The sequence below is a fragment of the Artibeus jamaicensis genome, unplaced genomic scaffold (genome assembly GCF_021234435.1).
Source record: "Artibeus jamaicensis isolate MK-2021 breed Jamaican fruit bat unplaced genomic scaffold, CSHL_Jam_final contig_465, whole genome shotgun sequence".
Taxonomy (NCBI): Eukaryota; Metazoa; Chordata; class Mammalia; order Chiroptera; family Phyllostomidae; genus Artibeus; species Artibeus jamaicensis.
In genome coordinates, this window is record NW_026521843.1 from 3304650 (window position 1) to 3327951 (window position 23302).

General features: G+C 49.4%; 1 protein-coding gene and 1 pseudogene across 2 annotated transcripts in view; both read left to right on the forward strand.

Moving 5' to 3' along the window:
• Positions 1-1302: 1302 nt before the first annotated feature.
• TAF1B (TATA-box binding protein associated factor, RNA polymerase I subunit B) overlaps positions 1303-23302 on the forward strand; it is a 49050-nt gene continuing 27050 nt past the window's right edge. Inside the window, exons 1-7 of one of the 2 annotated variants that reach the window (XM_037151845.2) lie at positions 1303-1363; positions 2496-2594; positions 8532-8619; positions 10704-10801; positions 11989-12084; positions 16582-16735; positions 23096-23252. In XM_037151845.2, the coding sequence (XP_037007740.2) occupies positions 1346-1363; positions 2496-2594; positions 8532-8619; positions 10704-10801; positions 11989-12084; positions 16582-16735; positions 23096-23252 (710 nt within the window). In that variant the 5' untranslated portion in view covers positions 1303-1345. Of the gene's footprint in view, positions 1364-2495; positions 2595-8461; positions 8620-10703; positions 10802-11988; positions 12085-16581; positions 16736-23095; positions 23253-23302 lie in introns of those variants that run through there. The other variant, XM_037151844.2, reaches the window with a different exon arrangement.
• On the forward strand, positions 4582-4697 carry LOC119054040 (uncharacterized; annotated as a pseudogene).

Consider the following 23302-nt stretch of genomic DNA (forward strand, 5'->3'; position numbering starts at 1 on the left):
CCAGTGGTCCAGGGCAGAAATCTTGAAGTCATCCTCGACTCCTTTCTTTCTCTTACAGCCCATTTCTTGTCCTTCAAAATATCCTTATGGCTTTACCTTCAAAATCTGTACTTCCAGATTCTGTCTACTTACCACTGCCTCAACTACTTTTACTGGACTCAAGCTACCATTCTAACTGGTTTGTGTTATTATGAGAGCCTCCTGACTTGTCTCCCAGATTCTGCCTTTGCCTCCGGCAGTCTCTTCTCCCCACAACAGCCAGACTCATCTGTTAAACATACATCAGATGATGTAACTCTCCCAGTGGCTCCCCGATTTCTCCAAGTCAAAGTCTATAAAACATACTGTGCCCTACCATGTTTTCTGCTCTCCCTCCGGTTCACTGTTCCCACCATTCCCTGACATTGCTGATCTTTAAATGACATGGCATGAGGCTCAGGACTCAGGAACTTAGTTCCTACTGATCCTGCTGCCTGAAATGATGTCCCCAACATGACTCTGGCTTTCTTGCCTCAAAGGTCACCTTCTTAGTGAGACTTTTCTTGACTCCTCTCCATTAAAAATGGAGACCACTCTATAGCTCCCCTTCTCCTCTCCTGTGTTTCTGCTTGGCACTAATCACCTTTATTACACCATATGTTTCCTTATTTATTTGTATCTCTCCCCACCAGAATACAACCTCCTTAACGAATAAATAAAGACTTTTTATTTACTCAGGGACTTTTGTTTACTTCGTTCACTGCTAAAACAGCTCCACTTAAGGAATAAATCAGAGAATGCACCTGCCCAGTGAAAGAACAAGAAAAGCTAAATTTGTGGGCACTTCTGTGAGGCTCAATGAAAAGGGGCTCCCCGGTAACAGCTAACTTTTACAGAAGAGGGAACTAAGGCACAAGGAAGGGGAAAGGCCGTGATTAGAATACCAGGTTTAACCCCGCAATCTGCATTCTTTCCCTGGAAACTCGAGCCCCCGTGTGTTATTAAAAACCGGTACAGAGTAGAGAGCTCCCCGCAGCCTGAATCCCAGAGCGGGTCTGGGAACTAACGGCAGTCACAATAGAGCGTGATTGGATCAGCTCCGAGTTGGGCACCGCCCAGCTCCTTACCGGTGTCTAGTTACCTTGACCTAGAAAGGGATGCTGTCTGGGGGGCGGGGGGGGGGGGGGATGCAGGATTTGCGAGCTTCGCCGCCGGAGCGAGCGGAGGTACCCCGGCGGCCGCACGCGCCCGGAATCCAAAGTCAGGGTCTCGGGTTCCGCCCGGAAGGCTGCTCTCGGAGCTCCCGGAAGCTGCCCTCGCTGCCTGGGTAACGGGCCCCAGCGGCATCAACGGAGGCAGCGTCGTAATGGACTTAGAGGAGGCGGTGAGCGGGCGTTTTGGGGAAAGAGAAGGGAATTTCTGGTCGGATGAGGTTGTGGGTGAAGGGAAGCTGGGGTGATAGTCCCTCTGGGTGTGCTTTAGGAGGAGGGTGGAGTTGTGGATTTTTGGGGGTGTGCACGCATGTGGCTCATCCTGTCTGGACGGGAGCACCCCCCAGTTCCCTTTGATGCTGGGGTGGACGAAGGAGGGCCGGGCTTGGAACCAGAGTGTCCCCAAGTAACCCCTGCCGGTCTTTCTGGGAGTCCAAACTGGGGTTGGAGACACTCCAAGTAATGCTAGTTATCTATCTATATGGCGTTGATGAAAACTGGACCAACTTGCCAAAATAAATTTGGCGTTCATTGTTGACAGACCACATAAAATGCCGCACTCTTTGATGGTATTAAAGTATTCTGTAATTAGATCAACGGTAATGTCAAACACCAGAGTCAGGCACCAGTAACTTAGTGAGTCTAGGTGTATATGCAAAGTGCTGGGTAATGAGAAGGCTTACTCATTGGAGATGCCCAATAGATGGTGAGTGATACACAGGTAACGTCCGTGACATTGGCCATTGTAACTCCCCATTAGCCTGTTCCTGCCCTGAGTAGGAATCCTGTTTTGCTCACCATTGAATCCTCATCACCTAGTCAAATGCCAGTACATAGTTGATACTCTGTTTTGCCGAATGAATAAATCAGAACTTGAAACAACGCTAATAAAAACTTGGCTTCTTTGTGGTGAGTCCATGTTTTTAGTGTCTGGGAGGAAGTTTCCCATGGCATGCTATTTTTGTTTTTTAAGTCTTCTCCATACTTAAATCTTACCTCTTTTCATCACAGCCTTTTCAAGGAGTTTTATTTACTCATCTTTTTTTCCATTTCACCCCTACCACCGTTTCATTATTTGCCCTCACACATTGCATATTTTAGAAACTTTTGTTTAATAGGTTAATTTCATTTCAAACTGCTCAAGAAACTCAATTGCTATTCTCCCCATTTATAGATAATCTCATATACTTTCTATTTTCTGTGATTTTTAACACATTTATGGGGTGAAACTGCAGGTGACCGTCAGTGGAACTGCAGGGCTGGTTTAGGCACAGTGGACTAACTGGCTTCCCTCTTCTCCTGCAGAGAGAGTTCCGAGAGCGCTGCACTCAGTGCGCTGCTGTGTCCTGGGGTCTGACCGACGAAGGCAGATATTACTGTACTTCTTGCCACAATGTTACAGAAGTAAGTAACAGGTCTCATCTGTGAACTTGCTTATGTCTTTAACATGGTGCTTTCAGCCAGATATGTGGTGAAGAATTGATGTATTTTTATCAGTCTTGCAATGCCCAAATTCCAAGAATGTAAGTGGTCTTCGAGGGCTTAAGAGGTGAAGGAATTTGTAAATTAAAGTGAGGATGAGCTCTTGAAATTATGTTGGGTCATACATACAAATGATTTCCTGATTCAGACTGTATAGTTTAAGAGGAAATAATTAAAATTGTGCTTAGAGGATGATGCATTTCATTTCATTAGTTAATATTCAAGAGTTTTTAATGTGTTGTGGTAGCTCCGTGATTTGGAAGGTGAAACGTTAGAAAGATTGAGGGCTGCTAGGAAGTTTGGAAATATGCCTTATTGTTATTTTATCTTTGCACAATACCTTACAGTTGCCAAATGTTTTCTGGTCGTTGTGTGATTTTCTCCTCACAACAAGCTGTGCAGTAAGCTGTTATGCCGATCTGTAGATTGGGTGCGCAGGGCCCTCCAGGTGAGACAGTTTGCCAAAGACACACCAGTGTAAAGTATTGGGTCAGGACTTGAACCTGAGTTTTCCGACGCCAGTGTTCATGTCGCCCCAGCACACCTGCCTTTAAACTAGATCGTCATAGTGTCCTGGGTGGCCTTGACGAATGAGGCTCCCTTCGCTCTGGGAATGCTGGGTCTTGCTCTGGTTACGCATGGGCAGGGCAGCATGACCGAACGAATCAAGGGCGGACGGCCTGCTACTGGACGGTTGGCAGAGGCCGGACTCTTCTCCCTGCAAAAGGAATTGCTCCAAGTCTGCAGAGCTGGGGAGGAACAGACACTGCCTTCGCCACGTTGGCGTGAGGAAGGCACATTGGGGACAGATAAAAGTAGCATCAACTTGTGCTTCTGGCCACAGTGGAGGATGAGGAACCAGATTTACCCTCCTGTCCTAAACAAGGGAAAACTTGGGAAAAATATATGAACTTAAAAAAAAATTCCTCTGAAAAAAGGAGTTAGTTTAGCTTGCAGCAGAGTCACACAAGACCTTTCCCGGAGACAGCCCTTGTTCTTCCACCCTTGGCGGAAGTTCTTATGTCTCCTTCCCTTAGTCACACAGAGCATCTGAAAGATAAGTGCTTCTCTGATGCTGGCTGGGGCGATGGAAAGTTCATGATCTCGATTACGATGATGGTTTTGGACACCCCCCAAGTGGCATACTTCACAGGCACGTGTCGTTTGCTCCCCTGCAGTTCACTCGCCGCTGCGCCTGCACGTGCAGCGCAGACATGAACACAGTGAAGAAGGGCCCAGTGTCTACGCAGACTGTTTGCCATTAGCGGATGAAGTCAGCACGCTGTTTTTATAGAAGTTAAACTATTAACTAATTGCTTCTTCTACTTCTGTCTTTGATAACATTTTCATGTGTTTCTGTCCGATAAAATCTGCTATCGTCATTTTTTTTAAAAGATTTTATTTATTCATTTAGGGAGAGGGGGAGGGAGGGAGACACCGATGCACAAGAGACACATCAGTTGGTTGCCTCCTGAACGCCCCCAGCAGGGGTCCAGCCTGCAACCCAGGCATGTGCCCTGACCAGTGACCCCTGGTTCACAGGCTGGCACTCCATCCACTGAGCCACTCCAGCCAGCGGCCTTTTTTTAACTTGAAAGATCTTAATATAACTCCCAGTTCCACGTGTGAAAGATTATCAACCTGAATGGAATAACTTATCAAGAATGTAGCATCCTAGCCCTGGCTGGCGTAGCTCAGTGGATTGAGCACAGGCCTGCATAGCAAAGGATCGTGGTTCGATTCCCAGTCAGGGCACATTCCTGGGTTGCAGGCCAGCTCCCAGCAGGGGACACATGAAAGGCAACCATACACTGATATTTCTCTCTTTCCTTCCCTTCCCCTCTAAAGATAAGTAAGTAAAATCTTTAAAAAAATGTAGCATCCTTTTTTTAAAAAAGATATTTTTATTGTGTTCGCTTCGGCAGCACATACGCTAAAATTGGAACGATACAGAGATTTTATCATGGCTCCTGAGCAAGGATGGCAGGCGAATTTGTGAAGTGTTAAAAAAAAAAAGATATTTTTATTTATTTTGAAAGAGAGGGAAAGGAGGGCGAAAAAGAGAGAAACATCAGTGTGAGACAGAAACAGCAATTGGTTGCCTTCAGTGTATGCCCCAACTGGGGATTGAACCTGCAACCCAGGCATGTGCTCTGGCTGGGAATCAAACCAGCAAACTTCCAGTTTGTGGGACAGTGTTCCAGCCAACTGAGCCACACCGGCCAGGGCAGGAATGTAGCATTACCGAAAGAGAGCGACGTATTTATAAGGCCTAGAACTCAACTCAGTGCCTCCCACGGTAGACGAGGTGTGTGCGGTCCACCTTCAGTGGTTTCTCCTGGCCGTCCAGGCACGGTGTCACGGAGAGCATGCTGTGACAGTGTGGTGCTGGAGGGGAGGAGTGGGGACCCAGGGGGTGGCAGCAGCTGATGAGAAGGCCCTTACCCCTACAAAGAGCAGGCATCTTGGTACAGCTTCCCTGCCTTCCCGTCCCTTTCACTGCCCTTGTTTGACTCTGAATTTCATCCTCAAGCCCTAGACGCTGCGCACGCTGGGAAAGGCCTTCTGAATGGCTTCCGGCCTGAGAAGGTTCTCACCGTGCCTTCTGTACAAACAAACGTTTTCAGACCTTAAAGCTGGCCAGTTTGTATAACAGATATTCTTGCAAGTGTTCTGTGCGTTTTTAATAAGGGTGTAGGCTGGAACTGTGAGTTTAATAGATTCTTATAAGAGCAAATTTATTGCATAAAATTTGGAAGTTATGAAGATGAAAGCTAAAATCACCAATAATCTCAACCCACAACCTTTTGGTGCTTCCATTTAGTATCTCTCTCCTTTTTTTAATGTATGAGAGGGGAAAGGGGATGTCAGTGAGTGTTATTGAATCTTCTGTCTTAATAAATTAGGATGTTCCTTCTGAACATTTGTGGGCATTTTAATTGACTGTATAATAGTCCACAATATAACCAGCCATTCAGTAATTTAATTATAACTCCAGTTTGAACATTTAGTTATTTTTATACCTTTTAGTTTTATCTAGTCCAGATTTTAAGCCCTTCCCCCTGCCCACTCTTTAGAAGTTTGACCTGTCTCGGCCGGGTCACTGCTGTGGTGTGTATTCCAACACGTTTCATGCTCTTACCGTGGCCCACCCAGCCCGTCGGAACTGCTGTAGGCGTGGCGTCTGCGACTGGAGGGAGCACGTTTCAAAACTCCAGTTGTTCGAGGCAGTTCATTCATCCTTCATGAACATCGAAGATCCACTCATTCTGCATCTCTGAATTTAGAGAAATACGTAAATGTCCCCTGTCGGTGGGGTCCCCTGGTGGTGTCCGTCTGCAGTGACTGCGCGGAGTTCAGATCCTGCAAACCCAGGGTCATAAAAACATTAAAAAGAAGTGCAGTTCTTGTGAGGTCAAGTGGATTGAGCGTTCGCAAAACAGCTGGTAAAGGGCTTAAGGTGGGTAATTCATTTGAATTTGAAAACGTGGAGGAGCGAGCCCGTCAGACACCAGCTGTCGGCTGTGGAATCAACTGTTGCTGCAGTGAAGAGAGTTGAAGGGGTGAAACAAACTCCAAGCTAAATTTGTAATGAACAAGGTGAAGGGAAGTACATAACTACAGAAAGTTCAGGATGTGAAAGACGGTGAGCAGGACCTTCACCTCATCCTGGCCCTAGTGCATACAAAGGAAAGCAGCCGGAAGACACAGTGGTACAGAAACCGCAGCGGAGCGTGGACGGGGGCCCGGCTTCTGCCGGTCTGACCGGCGGTAACCGTCTCTGTGAGAACGTCGGTAGGGTCTCCTTTAGCCCTGGCAGGTTTCTCTCCCTCTCTTCCTCCCTCCTCTCCCCCTCTCTAAAAAGGAACATATAAAATCTTTTTTTAAATCTCCTTTAGAGATTTAGAACATCTGAATTACTGATTTTTTACATAGGGTGATTCAAGTGAAAAAGTTTTTAAAAAGACATCTCTTCTGCATTCCTCTTTGCAGAACATCAGATATTATGGCTGTGAGATCACACCTCTGTGTTGAACCTCCCATAAACTGTGAACATTCTGTAAATACAGAAGAGAACCGTGGGTGTGCGGGGGCCGTGCCACTTGGATGATGGCACCGGGCAGCATGTATGTGATCACTGATGACAAGATTCCATGGCTAGTGATACATCAAATACAGTTTTCTTTGCAGTAAAAACATTCCCTTATTAACATTATGGAAAGGGGGGCACAACAAGGAGTCAACAATCTGAATGAGATTCGCATCAGGTACTGATATCTTTTGATGTGATTTCAGTGTTTTTTGTCTTGGCTCATTAACACCTTGGAAGCACGGAAGGCCTCATATTTGAAGCCTGGTTCTCTCGGGCCATGTTCAGCTGCTCACTGTTCAGACAAGCGGTGGTGGACGCCGGTGGGGTCAGAGCTGGGCACGCTGTTCCTGAAATGGCCCTCTGCTCTGAGTCTCCACTTGGGAGGTGATTCTAGCTTGACATTGCACAGTTTAGAAGAGGGATCCAATGCCTTTAAATTTTTTTGTGTGGTTTTCTTTTAAAAAGCTAATTGCTTTTGGGAAGTCAAATTTATGAGTAACTGTCTATATATTATTTGCACATAAAGTCATTTCTACAATTAAATGCCAACATATTTAAAGGTACTAAACAAAGGTGTGAAGTAGTGATTACTTGGAAGAAAATAACTTCACCTGCAAGTACTACTGAAGTGCAAAATATATTTAAAGAAAAATATATACTTAGTTGTGTTTCTGTGTTTTTACATCATTTACGAGCATGTTAAGAGTATAAAGAAGCTCAATTTTTAGGACAGACTTTAGAATAAATTACAAATTATTAGGGTCATATAATTATATAGTAATGCCTAAATTTTTACTTCAATATTAGTAAAAAAGTGGGAAGGTCACCAAACCAGATGTTAGAAAATCTAAATTCCAGTGTGTTTTGCCTTTGTGTTCTTATTTATGAACTATGACTCCTCTGTAAATATTATTGGTATAACAATAAGGGGAAGTATATATGCAGTCAAAGACATTCATAAAATTTTTTAAAAGATTTTATTTATTTATTTTTAGAGAGAGGAGAAGGGAGTGAGAAAGAGAGGGAGAGAAATATCAATGTGTGGTTGCCTTTCATGTGTCCCCTACTAGGGACCTGGCCTGGAACCCAGGTGTGTGCCTTGACTGGGAATCAAACTGGTGACCCTTTGATTCGCAACCTGTACTCAATCCACTGAGCTAAAGCAGGGCTATAAAATTTTTTTAAAAGACTTTGTGTGTGTGTGTGTGTGTCTGGGACACCAGAATCTTAGGCACCAGCTCCTGAGAGCACTTGGAATTGAAGACTTTGGGGTGAATTTTATTCACCATTTAGTCTTTCCAAAATTCTATAAATGTAATTATAAGTAAAAAATAGTAGTTTTATAATTTCATAAATAAAAGTGTTTAGCGTATTATTCAAATACAAAAAAGTAGAATGTCTAGTTTAGGCATTGCTGATTATAAAAAATACAGAAATTATCTTAATCCAAAGTGCGTTTTGAGTACAGAAAAAAGTGACTATAATTTGACTAAGTTTTATCTGAAACAACTAAAAAGTGATTTGAAATGAAAGTTTATTCATTTGACAGACATTTATTTAGTGTTTACTATATTCTGGGTACTGCTTTAGGTACTCAGTAATTTTAAATGAGAAAATAACAAAGATTTATATAATTTCCCCCAAATGTTACCATTATTGGCCCTGGTACTCACAATTTGATTCACTAAACTTGCAGAACAGGCTCGGAAATGTCTCCAGGGAGATGGAAAGCTGTCTTTTCAGTGACATGTTTCTGGTCCCCACAGAGATCTAAGGAAGTTTTAAGCACTGAGGCCATTCCCAACACCAAGATACAAGCCATCAACCGGGGCCTTAAAAGGAAAAAGAAACCGGGTGAGCTCTTTCTCCGTGCGCGCTTAGCATTCCTCAGTCGTGGTTTTCACCTTCCTGATCTGAGGGTGTGGATGAAATATTAAACAGATTCTATAGAAGTTGCCAGAATTTTAACCAGGTAATATGAAGTGGAATTAAAGCGGGTAATTATTGATTGTAAAATTGGAAGCAAATGTCTTAAAGCTTGTCCTTTTTACTGTGCATATTTTCAAGTTGCTTTTCCGGTGGGACAACCATTACGCAAAAAAATAATGATAACAAAAGGAGCATATCTCTTTTCATCCGTTGGCATGTATTTTTCTGTTCTATATTTATCGTCTATTATGAATATGATTTTCTGTCCCTTAAAGGAAAATGCTTATTTTCTGAAATGATTCAGCTGGAATTGTCAGGTTAGGCAAGTTAAACCTGACATTCCACTTTGAGAGACCTGTTTCTCACCATGAACTGTGAACACACCCTTTTAAAACAGGGGTGATTATTTCCCCTTAAAATAGCTTCAGTGTGGGTGTGCTTTCACAGGTGCGTACAGGCAGCTCACCATCCCTGAGAAGAATCTGAGGTCAGGTCTCTCTGATGCCCTTTATTTCTGTGACTTATTACCTAGGACCAGATCCCCAGGTTGAAACAGGGCTGGTGGTATTGGCTGCTTCTGCACAAGGGGCTTTAAAGACACACACACCCGAAATAAATGTGCACAGATGCTAACGAACCGTCTGTGTGACCCACACTGACACACTCGGGTGAAAGACAGAGAGAACGCCTGAATGCTAACTTCTGTTCCTTTTTAACCTTTCACAGCAACTATTTTTATTAGACTGAAAGTCGATTAATTTTAATTAAATTTCATCAGGGTAGGGCCTGCTTAACCTGGACTTGACCCATGTGAATAATTAAAATGTATAGCTGAAATGTAAATTGCTGCAGGAAATTTAGGTGCTTCCTACGAGACTCCACGTGTCTTACATTTGACCTCTTTGCCCTTAGTGTCTTCATTGGTAAAGCGAACACGGTGATCCCATTTGTTCTGTGAAATAGGAACCCAGACTCTGAAGTTAGCATAGGAAGAACAGTGCAGGAGGGAGAGAGTGCGCGCGCGTGTGTACACACACACACACACACACACACACACACACACACACACAGAGACAAAAGGTGAAACTCCCTCAACTTCACCTTGAGGGGCACATCACAATCACAGGCTTCCTCTGCCCTCCTCTGCGCGTCACGGGCAGCCTAAGGCGCTGTCCGAACACTGGCTTCGTCGGCCAGAGAGGAGGCCTGGGACGCTCCGCGGGGAAGGGGCGCCTCGGGGACACAGAAACACTTGCGAAGCTGTGTGTGAGAAGGCTGTAACCTCTCCAAAGAGCACAGCCTTGGTCCTGCAGAGAGGGGGGAGACAGAAGGGTCCTCACAGATTCTAGCATGTTCCTCAACAGGCGGTTGTGTTGAAATCTTGAGCTCCTGTCTGTCGTAGTGGCAGGTTCCTTCCCAGTCTCCTGCGCATTTAGTTCTGAGGATTGACCGACACGGCCTGTTTATGCGCCTCGCACATGTAACTATGGGGCGCGTTCTCGAAACATTTCCTTTTTTAAACGTGGTGACCGTTCATTTTCCTGTCTTTTACATTAACAATTTAGAAAAATTATAGGTAATTTAAAATATGAAATCTGATTAATTATAAAAATGTTTCTCTTTTTAAAAAAGATTTTATTTATTTATTTTTAGAGGGGAAGGGAGGGAGAGAGGGAGAGAAACATCAATGTGTGGTTGCCTCTCATGAGTCCCCTGCTGGGAACTGGCCTGTAACCTAGGCATGTGCCCTGACTAGGAATCGAACCACAATCTTCTGGTTCACAGGCCCGCGCCCAATCCACCGAGCTACACCAGCCAGGATAATGTTTGTCTTTAGCATTTGTGTACAGATTTGCCACATTGGAAGCACGAGAATGTAAAAAAGGGAATCCTGTTCAGAGATAGGAAAAATCGCAGCTGCGATGTGGAAGGCACGCCTGTTGCTGCTCAGCAGCGTGCAGCGGGAAGGGCAGGAGTGCGAGGGCTGACGCGTGTTCTTCCTCCTCTAGAGAGAGGCTGGGACTGGTATGTGTGCGAAGGCTTCCAGCACATCCTTTGCCAACAAGCGGAGGCCTTACAAATGCTTGGAGTGAGCCCAGAGTTAAAGGTGAGCCCGCTTGTGTCTAGGTGTCAGCCTTATGCCTTGTTGTTCGGAGAACAGCAGGATTGAAACGGAGGAGAAGGGTAGAGGCATCCGCAGTAACACTAGGGCTGCTGGAAGAATCACGTCTCTGATGCTTTTGCTTTAATCCTTTCATTAGACCAGCTAGTCCCGAAGTGCATTCTACAGGATGTAAGTAAGCAGCGTATGTAAGAGAAAATAAAAAGCGTCCTAGTCATCAGATGTGCATGAGACATCGGCTGAAACAAAGTAAAACGAGCCACGTGGCGCCTTGCTGGGCCCTCTCCGTGTGAGGCGTGTGCTTAGTTTCCACGGGGCCCATGTGTGGAGTCATGACTGGGGGAGGGAGCCCTTCAGTGGGTGCAGCAGCTCTGGGACTTGAGTTCCAGAATGTGATTTGGGGAGCGATACATTAGAATGGTGGTTCTCACACTTGACTTTGCATCAGAATCACATGCCGGGCTGTGAAAGCCCGGCGGGCTGGGCCCTGTCCCAGAGTTCTGGTTCCGTGGGCCTGGAGTGGGGCCCAAGGATTTGCACGTCCGGCAGGTTCCCAGGTGACCCTCCTCCTGCTGGTCCACACTTGGATTCCGTGCCCCTCAGGAGTGTCCCTGCTATTATTTGAGTTCCTTACTCCCTCCTCTGGTCGAAGTCACCTCAGGAACCCGGTGAAGGGCAGCTGTTTGGCAGTGGCGATGGTCGTGCCCTTGCTTCACGCCCATCACTGGAACCCAGTGCTAAGAGACCCAGCCTAGGCGGAGAGAAGGCTTTAGGCACTGGGCATGCAAAATGCAAAGTCTGGAATGGCGTGTTTAGAAGTGACATAGGGGCAAAAGAGACGGGGGGAAGGGTCAGTGTGGCCTGACGTCCCCAAGGAAAGATGTGCGGAGGAGCCTTTGCTGGCCAAGCTGAAGCAGGGTGACCTCTAGACCCGGGCGTGGCTGAAGCCAGTGCTGGGCGTGGTGCGGTATAGTACATAGGGATTGAAAACTCGAAACATGCCCACCAGAGGCAGACGCGTGCTAGAGCATTCAGAGCTTCCCACTAAGGAAGGAGGGTGCAAGTGCGCGCAGATGGGGGGCACTGTGTGCGGCACCAGGGGTCCTGTGGCCGAGATGTGCCACGTGCTTGTCCTCACAGCCTGAACCTCCTCTCTTGCCCTTCCCCCACAGAGTCCAGTTCTGCATAATCTCTGGAGGCGCTACCTTCAGAAGAGCAAGCTGGCGTACTGCAGGAACCCGGTTTACGCCAGCAGAAGGGCAGCCGAGGTGAGTCCCGTCGGGGAGGAGGCTGGGCTGGCCTCGCCCGGCCGGAAGGCCTGCCCCAGTTGCCAGTGGAGAGGTTTCTGTCATAGTCCGGTGGCACACGGGCCCCGATCTGGACGCTGGAATTCGTAACTAGTTGAAACACAAAGAAATACATGGTTAAGTCCTAAATGGAGGCTTAAGGAATTTCTGTAACTGTACTATTAAAGCATTCTTACATGTTCTCCCTTTTGCTTGGAGTACCTGCTTTACCTGACATTTCAGGATCCAGCTCAGTCACCATCTCTTCTCAGGCCTACACATGGAGAAAAACAAGTCTGGGTGCCTCATACCCCCCCCCAGCAGCTGTATTTTTAGTGGTTTGCTTTTAACTGCTTTCTAAATGTGCCATGGTACTTCTGTTTGGGGGGGGGGGTCCCGCCACTGAGCCTGGCAGGTTTGGTAAATGCCGATGTGTCTGATGCATGGGGCTTACTCTCCAGGGCTGATGAGAGACGCCGAATCTACCAGACACTCCGTGCTGAGAGCGAGGAAGCCTGGTCCTGTGTTTCCGTGTTGGGCTGGGGCCTCAGAGGTCCCTGACCTGGGACCGAGAAAGCCAGGTCTCGGGGAGGGGAGCCAGTCTTGAGAACGGGAAGTCCTGAGAGGTGCAGCGACAGAAGTGTGAGGGACCGGAGGGTTAGTGGAGGAACACCCTTCAAGTGTGGGACAGTGAGTTCCCGGCAGCTCAGAGAAGCAGCTGGGATTCATGGGAAAGCCAGCGTCAGGAGGCAGGCGCCTCCGACAAGGGCAGGCTGCGCGATGGGGTGCTGAGGTGGCCTTCAAAACGGGAAGACAGAGGCGTCCCACCCGTTAGGAACCTGACGTTGACAACGAAGTGGCTGAGTGTGTGTTGGTTACGGGTGTGCCCTGGGGCTCTGCCTGGCGTGCGGAGAATCTGAGTCAGAACCTGGGGTTTTCTCTGAGGCTTCAATATTTGTAAGTTCACTTAAGATATTAAAAAAGGCTTTTGTTGATGTAAGTAAATGCCCATGTAAAATAATATTAGCATCACATTGAAATCTTGTTGGTGAATAAGCAGTAATCAAAATTTTAAGCTGATATGTAATTGGTAATATAATTTCTATCAAAAAGTACAGCTATACTCTAGAAGGAAAAGGAACAAGGACTTTTAAATTAGAAGCTTAGTCTTCTCAAATATTCAGTAATATTTTCTTGCTTTGGGTACAACTGTTTTAAGAATTGTAAGAGACCTGCTTCTGAAACCTGGCTGCAGTACTTTAAAAGAAAGAAATGTTAATCCCCACCTGAGGATGTGTTTATTGATTTTAGAGAGAGGGGCAGGGAGAGAGAAACACCGGCCGGTGGCTCCCGTGCCTGCACCACCGAGGGACCGGACCCGTAACTTTGGTGTGTGGGGTGATGTTCCTCCCGACCATCCGAGCCACCTGGCCAGGGCCTGACTCCATCCATTACTTTTGTGTGATTTGGGGTAAAATAAATTACTTAAAACTTACATAATAAGCAAACAAATAAGCAAGTGTGTGCATCAGGGTAAGAAGGTAGAAAATGGCGAGGCAGCAAAGGGTGCTGTTTGACGTGAGTGGGCGGGGAGGGCGACCCTGGTGCGGGGTCTCAGGGAAGTGAGGAAGGAAGCCAGGAGAGCCCCTCGGACAGGCGTGTGGAGTTTCGGGCTGGACCCAGAGGTACCGGGCCAGCGTCCAAATTTCAGCCCGGCTTGCAGGGGCTTCCTGTGTGCACTCAGGTGCGAGACGCACAGCTCCAGACAGGAAGTGACGGTCGCTGGGCCCAGGTGGTTGGCATGGAGGTGAGAAGGGTAGGATTCTAGATCACCTCTGCATAGAGCCACCAGAATTTCCTGACGGGTGGGACAGAGGGTGTGAGAGACAGAGCGGAGTCCTCGACAGTGACTCTTAGGGATTTGGGCCTGAGCAGCTGGGAGGAAGGAGTTACCCTCACCAAAGTGTCAGGTGGGGCAGGAGGGTCAGCGGTTCGGTTTGGGACTGTGAAGCGTAAGAGGCCATTAGAATCCAAGAGGAGACCTCACGTGCTCTCTGGACGTACGAGCCTTCAGTTCAGGAGCAGGGCCCGGTATACGTTCGGAGGCTGTCGGGAGTCGGTGCAGCTTTCCCACCCGTGATGCCGTCGTTTGTGAGACGCACCATTCCTGTAGAATCGGAAGCAGTGCAGTGGGTGGTGTTGACAACCACAGGAGCAGGTGACAGGACGGAGAAGTGAAGGCAGAGAGGAAGACCAAGACCTGGCCCTGGCAGGAGAGGAACCGACAGGGAAGTCAGGAGCAGCTGGTGAAGAGGAGGCAGGTAGGAGAGCCAGGGGTCTTCTGGAAACTAAGGAACTGAGCGCTTCAAGAAGAGGGGGGTGATGGGCTTGAGAAATGCTGCCGCCTGGTCAGGAAGAAGAGAGTGAAAATCAGTGAATGGAACAGAGGGACCCAGACTTGCTGCAGTGGGTCTGTAAGGCAGATCGGGGGGAGGCGGTGGGGACAGCAGCTCTGCACACCCCCGCCTGGGCGCTCTGCCACAAGGAAGGGCAGGCCCACCCTGAGCTGCTGTGTGTGGGCTCTAGACCAGCAAACAACAGCGCTTGTCGCCTTTTGCTGGTGAAAGCAAAGCACAGCTCTGGCTGCACCAAGAAATCGCAGCCAAGCTGGAGTCCAGGGTAGTTTGCACGTGGTGGACGTGGCCATGCCTGTGCCGATAGGAACAATAGGACAGAGCACACGTGAGCGATAACCTGGGGGACGTTGCTGGCACAGAGGAAGAGACTGGCTGCAGACGAGAGCGTGGGTGTCCCCTGGGGGAGTCACCGGGGAGGATGTGGTCAGGTGCCGGCAGGTGCCCGCACCAGCCCGCGGGTGTTCCCTCCTGCCCGCATTGCTCTTCCCAGCCAGTCCGTTCTCCTGCCGCTGTGCTGTGCACCTTGTGTCTCAGGTGCCTGCCTGTAAAGGGGGGGTGTGCGTGACAGTGGTCTCTCCACCCTGGTTTATTTTCTTGTGAGTTTGTTTATTATTTAGGGAGAGGGGAAGGAGAAGGAGAGGGAGAGAAACACTGATCTGCTGCCTCTTGCACACCCGCAACTGGGAACCTGGCCTGTGACCCAGGCCTGGGCCTTGAGTGGGAATCGAGGTGGTAACCTCTTGGTTTGCAGGCTGATGCTCTGCTCACTGAGCCACACCAGCCAGGCCTCTGGCGAATCTTCTTACCCTGAGTCTTGTCTCTGCTCACCAAGATCCAGGTTCATGGCCTGCATGTCTGAGAGCACAGCTGCTTTTCTGTGATCAAGTCCTCCCAGGTTCATGTCAACTAGTAAGGCCTTCAGGGAAGCCACCAGGCAACCTTTCTTAGGGACACTTTAATCAGCATTTCAACAATACGGGGCGGGACCCCCAAAAGACAGCATTATCTTCTGGAAGGCAACTCCTTGTAGTACAGGATTCCCCCGCTAGGTGAGTGTTCTAGGAACCCGGCTGTATTCGTGTACCAACTGGCGTCGTTGTGAGAGGCTGTGTTCGGCTTCAGTGAATTTTTTTGGAAGACTCTTTCAACTTGTTTACCTGTTTCATTTATGAGTGGTGCACTGAGTGTTCAGCAGTTTTTGACCCAAAACAGCATGACCCCCATCCCCCACCCTCCCTATTCACTCAATCTCTCCTGCGAGCAACTTTTTTTTATTTCCCTGGGTTGAAAAATGTCCTCAAAGGGGACTTTTTGCCAATGTGGAAGAGGTGAAACAAAAAACAACAGAAACACTAAAAGGCATCAAAATTAATGAGTTCAAAAACTGTTTTGAGCAGTGATAAATATATCTCGATAGGTATATTGTATCAGATGGAAAGTACAAGTTTAAACATGTAAGAATAAATATATCATTTTTATAAATAGATTCTGTTTTCTTTTGGTACCCCAAGTACACGTGTGAAAAACTAAACGAAGGTACGAGATTGTACACCCTTGTCAAGTGTTTAAGCACTGAGTACCCCAGGAGTGCCAGGGCATGGGCGCCTCTGAAGAAGAGCCGTCGGAAGGTGGGGGACAGTGCCCCTGGAGAGTTGGACAGGAGGAGCAGGAAGGACTGTCCAGGCAGGAGACGTGGGTTAGCAAAGGTCCATAGCAAAGGGCCTCGGCAGACACGGCGAGGAGGGGCAGGCGGTGTGCGTGGGATCGTCACTGACGTGGGTGTTTCGGTATTAGACCAGCGAGAGAGGGGGTCGTTCCAGGGAGAAGGAAGCCTGGGTTTCCGGGCCCCCCCCCATCACAGCCCTCCCCCAGGCAGCGCTGGGGGGCCTTCCTGGAGCCTGCAACCCGAGTGCAGGTCTCTGGGTCTGAGGGGCCCAGCAGACATGGCAGTCGTCTGGAGTGGTTTCCGGGTGCTGTTGGTGAGGAATGTTCAAGTTCATGGAAGCGAGTTGCAGTTTCAAATTCCTCTGCCGTGACTTTGTTCATACCATTTTGCAAACAGGTCTCAGAAGACACTCCGAGTCACTCAGGCTGGGACAGTGAGCCTGAGCTGCTGAGCGACTTCAGCGGCCCTTCCATTTTTGACAGCGGAGCAGAGTCTCAGCCCGATGGCCCCACCTGGAGGCCTTTGCCCACCAGCAGAGCATCACAGTCAGGTAAAAAGGATCTCAAACCACCCAGAGTTTGGAAGCTGGCAGTGCATCTTAGAAATAATGTGGTCCAGCCTCCTCAGATTCCAAGGAAAGGAAAGCCTTACAAAGTGATATGGCCAAGGGAGAGGTAAATTAAATGAGGTCTTGGAGTGGTTTCTAAGGAGGCACGTTGCCTCCACACGAGTATTTTTGTGTGGTGTTTGAAGGGAGCGGACCCATAAGTGGGTCCAGAAGGGAGGAGGCCGACTCAGTGAAGACCACACACACCATATGTGTGGGCCCAGAGTTTCCCAGGAGACGTTGCCGCAGAGAAATGACAGACTGGAGCCACACGGTGAGGTGGGCGGGAGTCAGAGGTGGTCCGCATGGCTCCTAAGCACAGGCTAGAGCAAGTTCAGTAAAACCGTAGTACCCGTGTGTACGTGATCTTACTTTCTGATTTAATTCCACGATTTGAAATAGACAAGGAATCTGCTGAAGGTTGGAGGTGTAGACCTGCCCACAGCATTTATTCATGATGTCAGTTGTTCCCAGACTACAGTTAAAAACCGAAAACCATGGTGGCAAACGGACCTCAAAGGCCAGATGCGTCTTTTACGATGGACACCAGCATCGGAGGCCATGCTGATGGAGTCTCGGGAGACGGCTTCCAAGCCCTCTGGGGTTAGAGACTGTTAAACTCTGGCTCCAGTGTGGTTATAGAAAATGTTCAACCAAACATTTCTTGTATGGACTCCTTTGCAAGCCCCTTGCCCTTCAAAGGTTAAAAATCCTGCCTGGTGTGGCTCAGTGGGTTGAGCACCGGCCTGAGAATCAGAGGGTCGCCGGTTGGATTCCCAGTTCAGGACATGTGCCTGAGTTGTGGGCCAGGTCCCTGGTTGGGGGGGTAGGGGGCACGTGAGAGGCAACCGCACATTGATGTTCCTCTCCCTCCCTCCCCCTGTCTAAAAATAAATAAATAAAATAAAAATTCCTTTGAACAGCATAGCTGCATTTCTTGCTAGACCACACTGTGACACAGAACAGCTACGTTACTTTTCTGTCCAAGGAAGTGAAGAAGTTGGGCTCACAGTCACTGTGCACTGTGAGTCTCCGGAGTGTCCTCCCCGTGCTCGCCGGCAAGCCCGGTCCCACGCGCTCCTGGGAGCGTGACCCGCAAACCGTCAGGCCCTGTTAATGCGTCACGATCGGTGGCTGGGCTGCCCAGGCTTAGTTTCTGTGCTTGTTCTGTAGCAAGTTGTGAACCTTTTTACTTTAGTTTTTACGTGAGAAGTCACAATGACTGTAACTCCTGATACAAAGCTGTAAGATCCAGAGAGTCACGAAGAAAACGCGATCAGCAGGAGGTCACTCCAGAAAGTTTTTGCTGCATCAATAGAAAGGAAGCAAGTTTTTTTGTCTGTTTGTTGGTTTTAAAGATTTTATTTCTCTATCTTTAGAGGGGAAGGGAAGGAGAGAGGGAGGGAAATATCAATGTGTGGTTGCCTCTCGTGTGTCCCCTGCTGGGAACTGGCCTGCAACCCAGGCATGTGCCTTGACTGGGAATCGAACTGTGATCCTTTGGTTCGCAGGCCTGTGCTCAATCCACTGAGCTACACCAGCCAGGGCGGAAGAGAGTTTTATTATTGTTTTTTGCTAAAGAGTGAACCACTTCTTCATTCTTTATATTTTTAAATGAAAATTCTGCATGCATGTAATTCAAATACGATATTTATAAGGTGTGTTATATTGTGTATTCATAAGGCTTGTTATAAAAAGTTGTAAAAATTCAAAAAATTACAGTCTGCCGTTTCCCCTAAATGGCCTGTCCCCCCAAGGCATGCCCTGTCACTGTCCCATGGCCGCCGTCCCTCTGTGTCTTGCCTGATTCCTGGTTTGGGCCGTCAGCCAGTAAATTCCCTCTGTGGATGATGGAGTCCCAGCTCCTGCACACGTGCCCCCTCCCACTAGTGACCCGCACTGAGTCCTTATGAAATGCAAAATGAGATTTCGCATTTCTCTTCCTCTAGCTTCCCAGTATAGTTATAATTTTTACTAGGTCAGCATTTAGTGCCTACATTATCATAAGGACTGAGCCACAGCCCTTACTGTGTTATACTTTTTGTGTACCCTGTGGTTTATCTAGCGCAGGGAATCGTTTTCTTAGTTTTCTGTTCATTTGTTACTACACTCTCACGAGTCACTCATGTGTCTCCGCACTTCCTCTCAGTCTGAAACACCCTCTCCGAGCCCTCCATGTTCCGTAGCTTCCTCCTCGGGAAGAAGGCTTCCTGCCCCTCCCGCCTGCACCGCCTAGACCGGGACCCCTGGACCTGTGACCCAGCGGTCTGGGGCTGTCTGTGCCGTCTCTCTCCACCGTTCTGTCATCTCTCCTGTTAAATTCCTTGTGTTACTGATCCCATTTCATCTTCTTTGCTGGTTGACTTCCTCACGTTTTGGAGCATCTTCTCATTTTGCTGAGGATATTAATGACATCTTCCCTCCTGGTGTGCTTGTTTTGACCTGTGCTTTTAATATGGTCACTTGGGCGACTGGGGGCCATGCGTGCACGGTGGCCCCATAAAATTATAACGGATCTCAAGCAGAAGGTCTGTGGTGTTGACGAGAAACGCCGGGCCCAGCTGCGACACCGACTCTGCGTCCAGCTCTGGTCTCGGTGCAGGAGGCCCGGCTCCCTCTTCACTTGCCCGGCACCCACAGAGGCCGACACCAGGAGTGGAAGTGAGGATGGGCCGGGAGGAGGGGAGGCCCACGTGCGCCCCCCGCCCCCACGTGTGCCGCAGTCTGTCCGCGGACTGCCCTCCCTCCCCTTCCCCGCATTTCTCTTGCTCTCTCTCCCTTTCATTATTTCTCATCTCAAGCCTTAACCTCTCTGGGTCTCTTGATCTTTGCTTTCCCTTTCTCTCCCCTCTCCCTCCTCCCAACATCTCCTCCCCCTCCGCGGGCGCCTCCTTCTCACCGCCCCCCCCACTGCCGGGCACAACTAGGTGTGTAGTGGGCTGACTACCATCTGGGCTCGTGTCAGCGCACTCTGTGATGGTCACATGAAGATGTGTTTCTCGGAACTCGTCCTTCTTAAGTGACGTGTGACTGTATTGGAGACTTTCTTCAGATGTTCAGTGAGCCTCAGGTGGCTGGCCCGGTTTCAGAACAAGACTGAAACGTTGATTCAGACGTTGCGGAGTCTTGTCAGCCCCGCTCTGCAGGAGAGCGGGCTCTCTGGGCTCTTTCCTCTGTGAACTCCAGCATCACCACCTTGAGCTCTCCTCCCCGGGCTGATCCGACTTTCCAGAGAACTCTCTCGGAGTCTTCGGGTTGGAGGGCAAAGCTGCTGTTCTGGGAAGTGGGTGGGGAGAAGTGGGCCCCAGGGGAGTGGGCGTGGACGCAACACTCGCGGTCAGACTCACTCCTGCTTTCCGCAAGGCCCACCTGCTCACAGCAGTTCTGTGCCCAGGACCCCTACTCCAGGGACCCTAACTTAAAAAGTTGATTGATTGATTTTAGTGAGAGAGGAGGAGGGAAGAGAGAGAGAAACACATCTATTCATTGTTGTGCTTAATTATGGATTCACTGGTTGACTCTTTTTTAAAAAATATTTTATTTTTAGACAGGGGGGAAGAGAGGGAGAGAAACATCAGTGTGTGGTTGGCTCTCGGGTGTCCCTACCAGGGGACCCAGCAGGGGACCAGCGGCAACCCAGGCCCTGACCGGGAATCAAGTGCGTGACCCTTTGGTTCACAGGCTGCTGCTCAGTCCACCAAACTGCACCCGCCAGGGCCGTTGGTTGATTCTTGTATGTGCCCTGACTGGGGGTCTACCAGCAGCCTCAGCCCACCAGACAATGCCAAACAACTGAGCTGTTCAGCCAGAGCCAGAGACCCCTCCTTTTGACTCTCGCAGAGGAGACAGGGAGGGGTCCGAGTGTCTCCTGCTTCCCAGCAGACTTAGGCAGCCCCTGCGGTTCGCCCCCCCCCCACCTGGTTCCCCGGCAGCCACGGCTGACCAGCTCCGGGGCCTTCGTTAGAGGGCGCAGGGCATAGTCAGCTTTTATCACTCCTGTCTCCTTTTCCATTATTCGTTCTTGGCTCTTTATCTTTTAAAATCGCCTTTGTAGTTGTGGTAGTGAAACAGAGCAGAGGGCACTGGGTGTCCTCGCCCTGCTGTCCTGGCCAGGAGGTCCTCGTGCTGTGTGTGTGTGTGTGTGTGTGTGTGTGTGTGGTTTGATAGATATTTCAGCATAATATTTATATATTTTTATGGAAATATGTGTTTGTATATATCTTTGAAAATAGTCATCCTCAAACTTTAGCGTCCATCAGATCACCTGTGGGGCCTGTTAGAACACAGGTGCGCTCTGGCTGGTGTGGCTCAATGGACTGAGGCTGTGAACCAAAGAATCTCTGGTTCGATTCCTGGTCAGGGCACATGCCTGGGTTGTGGCACAGGCCCCTAGTTGGGGACACTCAAGAGGCAACCGCACATTGATGTTTCTCTCTCTCTCTTTTTCCCTCTCTTCTCCTTTATCTAAAAAAAAATTTTTTAAAAGAACCCAGTCGGGCCCAGCTCGCATCAGTCCCCGGGGAACCTGGCACAGGTAGCTGGTCCGGGGACGAGGCTTTGAGAACCGCTGATTTCTGCAGAGCCTCGTGGACACTGTTACGTGGCACTCCATGCTATGGAGATAGTAGGTTCCTAACCCTGTCACTTAGGTTTAATTTTTTCCAAATTATCAGCAGGGCTGTCACAACATGCCTCGACCCTGAATCTTTGCATGCTTTAAAAATCACTTAACTCGGATGAAAATCTTAGAAGTACAACTGCAAGATCTGTTTGTCACCATTTATTGGGTCCCCGCTCTGCGCTGGGGCCTGTTCTGGGCACAGGACACACTAGCGAGCAAGGCTGCCTGCCTTCAAGGCGCTGGGGGCGTGGTGGGCGGAGCCGGACAGCAAGGGCTCTCGTGAACAAGGGCAGTTTGGCGACCGACAGATGCTTGTGGGGTTCAGAAACGGCACTTGAGGAGTCACTGAACTTGGAGGGTTTTTGTCTGAGAAAGCTCAAAGTCCCTTGGGTCACTCCCGGTCCCTCTCCAGCCCAGCCTTTCCTCTGCACTACAGATTTCGACACTCAGTTAGTTGCCTACTCAGCGTTTCTGCTTGTGTGTTTAACAGCATGTTACACTCACCGTGTACACTTCCGATACCTTGACTTACGTCGCCCAACCCATCTCAGTGAACGGCATCTCCGCTCATTCCTCAGGCCCGAACCGCAGACGCGCACTTGTCTTCCTTCACTGTCTCCCATCCTTCGCGGCCGGGCCTCTGCGGCCGGGGCGCCCTTGCTCCCTCCCCTGGTGCTGCTGTCTTGTGCTCGTTCTACCCTCCAGGACGCCACCCTGCCCCCAGCAGCCACGGGACTTCATGGAACCCGAAATGGGCGCTGGTGCCCTCTGTTGAAAGGTCTCCAGAACCTTCTCCTCACACTGGCCCAGAATGAAACCCACAGCCCGCCTCGGGGCCTGCGGAGCCTTGCACACTGCCTTCTCCCTCCCCTACTGTGCCGACCACTTTCCTGCCCCGAGATGCGCTCACCCCGCCGGCTTCCTTGCTTCCCTTCAAGGTCACGCCTGCCGATGCACATGGGGCTCTTCCCAAGCCCCTTGGGACTTTGCTCTGCACCCTTCGGGCTGCTCGGGCCTCACCGTCCGAGCGGCCTCTCTGAGTGTGCAGAGCCGCCTGCCTCTTCCCTTCCCGTCGCCTGCCCGCCCGCCTGCCCCACGCTGCTCTGTTTCTGGGTAGCACTCACCGCCATCTGTCAGTTGTACATTTTTTGGCTTACTGACTGCTCTCACTCAAATGCCGGGTCCGAGAGGTGAGACACTCTTCAGTGTCGCACCCCCCCCCCAGACCCAGAACAGGGGCACGGAGAATGAGACACGTAAGGGTTGAAAGAGGAGGAAGGGCCTGGGAGGCAGTGTGGCCGGGCTCGTGTCTGCAGAGCCTCTCAGAGGGGACAGGTGACAGGGGGCCTGGGACAGAGTCGCACGCTGTGCCCTGCTTTGTGCTTGTGTGTCCTTGTACCATTTGACCAAGTGTTCGTGTTCACTATACAAAACTTCAACAGGTCAAATTCCTTTTTAGTATCCAAGTCCATCCAATTCCCACAAGCAACTGACAATGACCTTTTTGGCCAGTTTCCTCTTAAACTATCATGGCTTTATGGCCAGATTGCTCTTTGTAAGATTTTCTCAATCACGCCCCGATTTTAACATGTTTAATGTGTCTCTTGGGATTTTATGTTTTTTCTTCTCTTGTTGTCCACACTAATCACTTGCACTGTTAAAAATCTCCATTTGTCCCTAAGATATGTCATCCGTCTGCTCCGGGTCTCTTGACGGCGTCGAGTACTCGCTGCGGAAGGCGAAGGGGACCGTGAAGATGTCCCTGCCGGGGACGCTCGCCCTCTGTTCCCTGTCGTTGCTGTGGCAGAGAGAGGCGGTCACCCTCTCGGAGCTCCTGAGGTGAGCCGTGCCTCTCGGGGTGTGTCTGCTGGTTTTCGGTGCAAACTGGG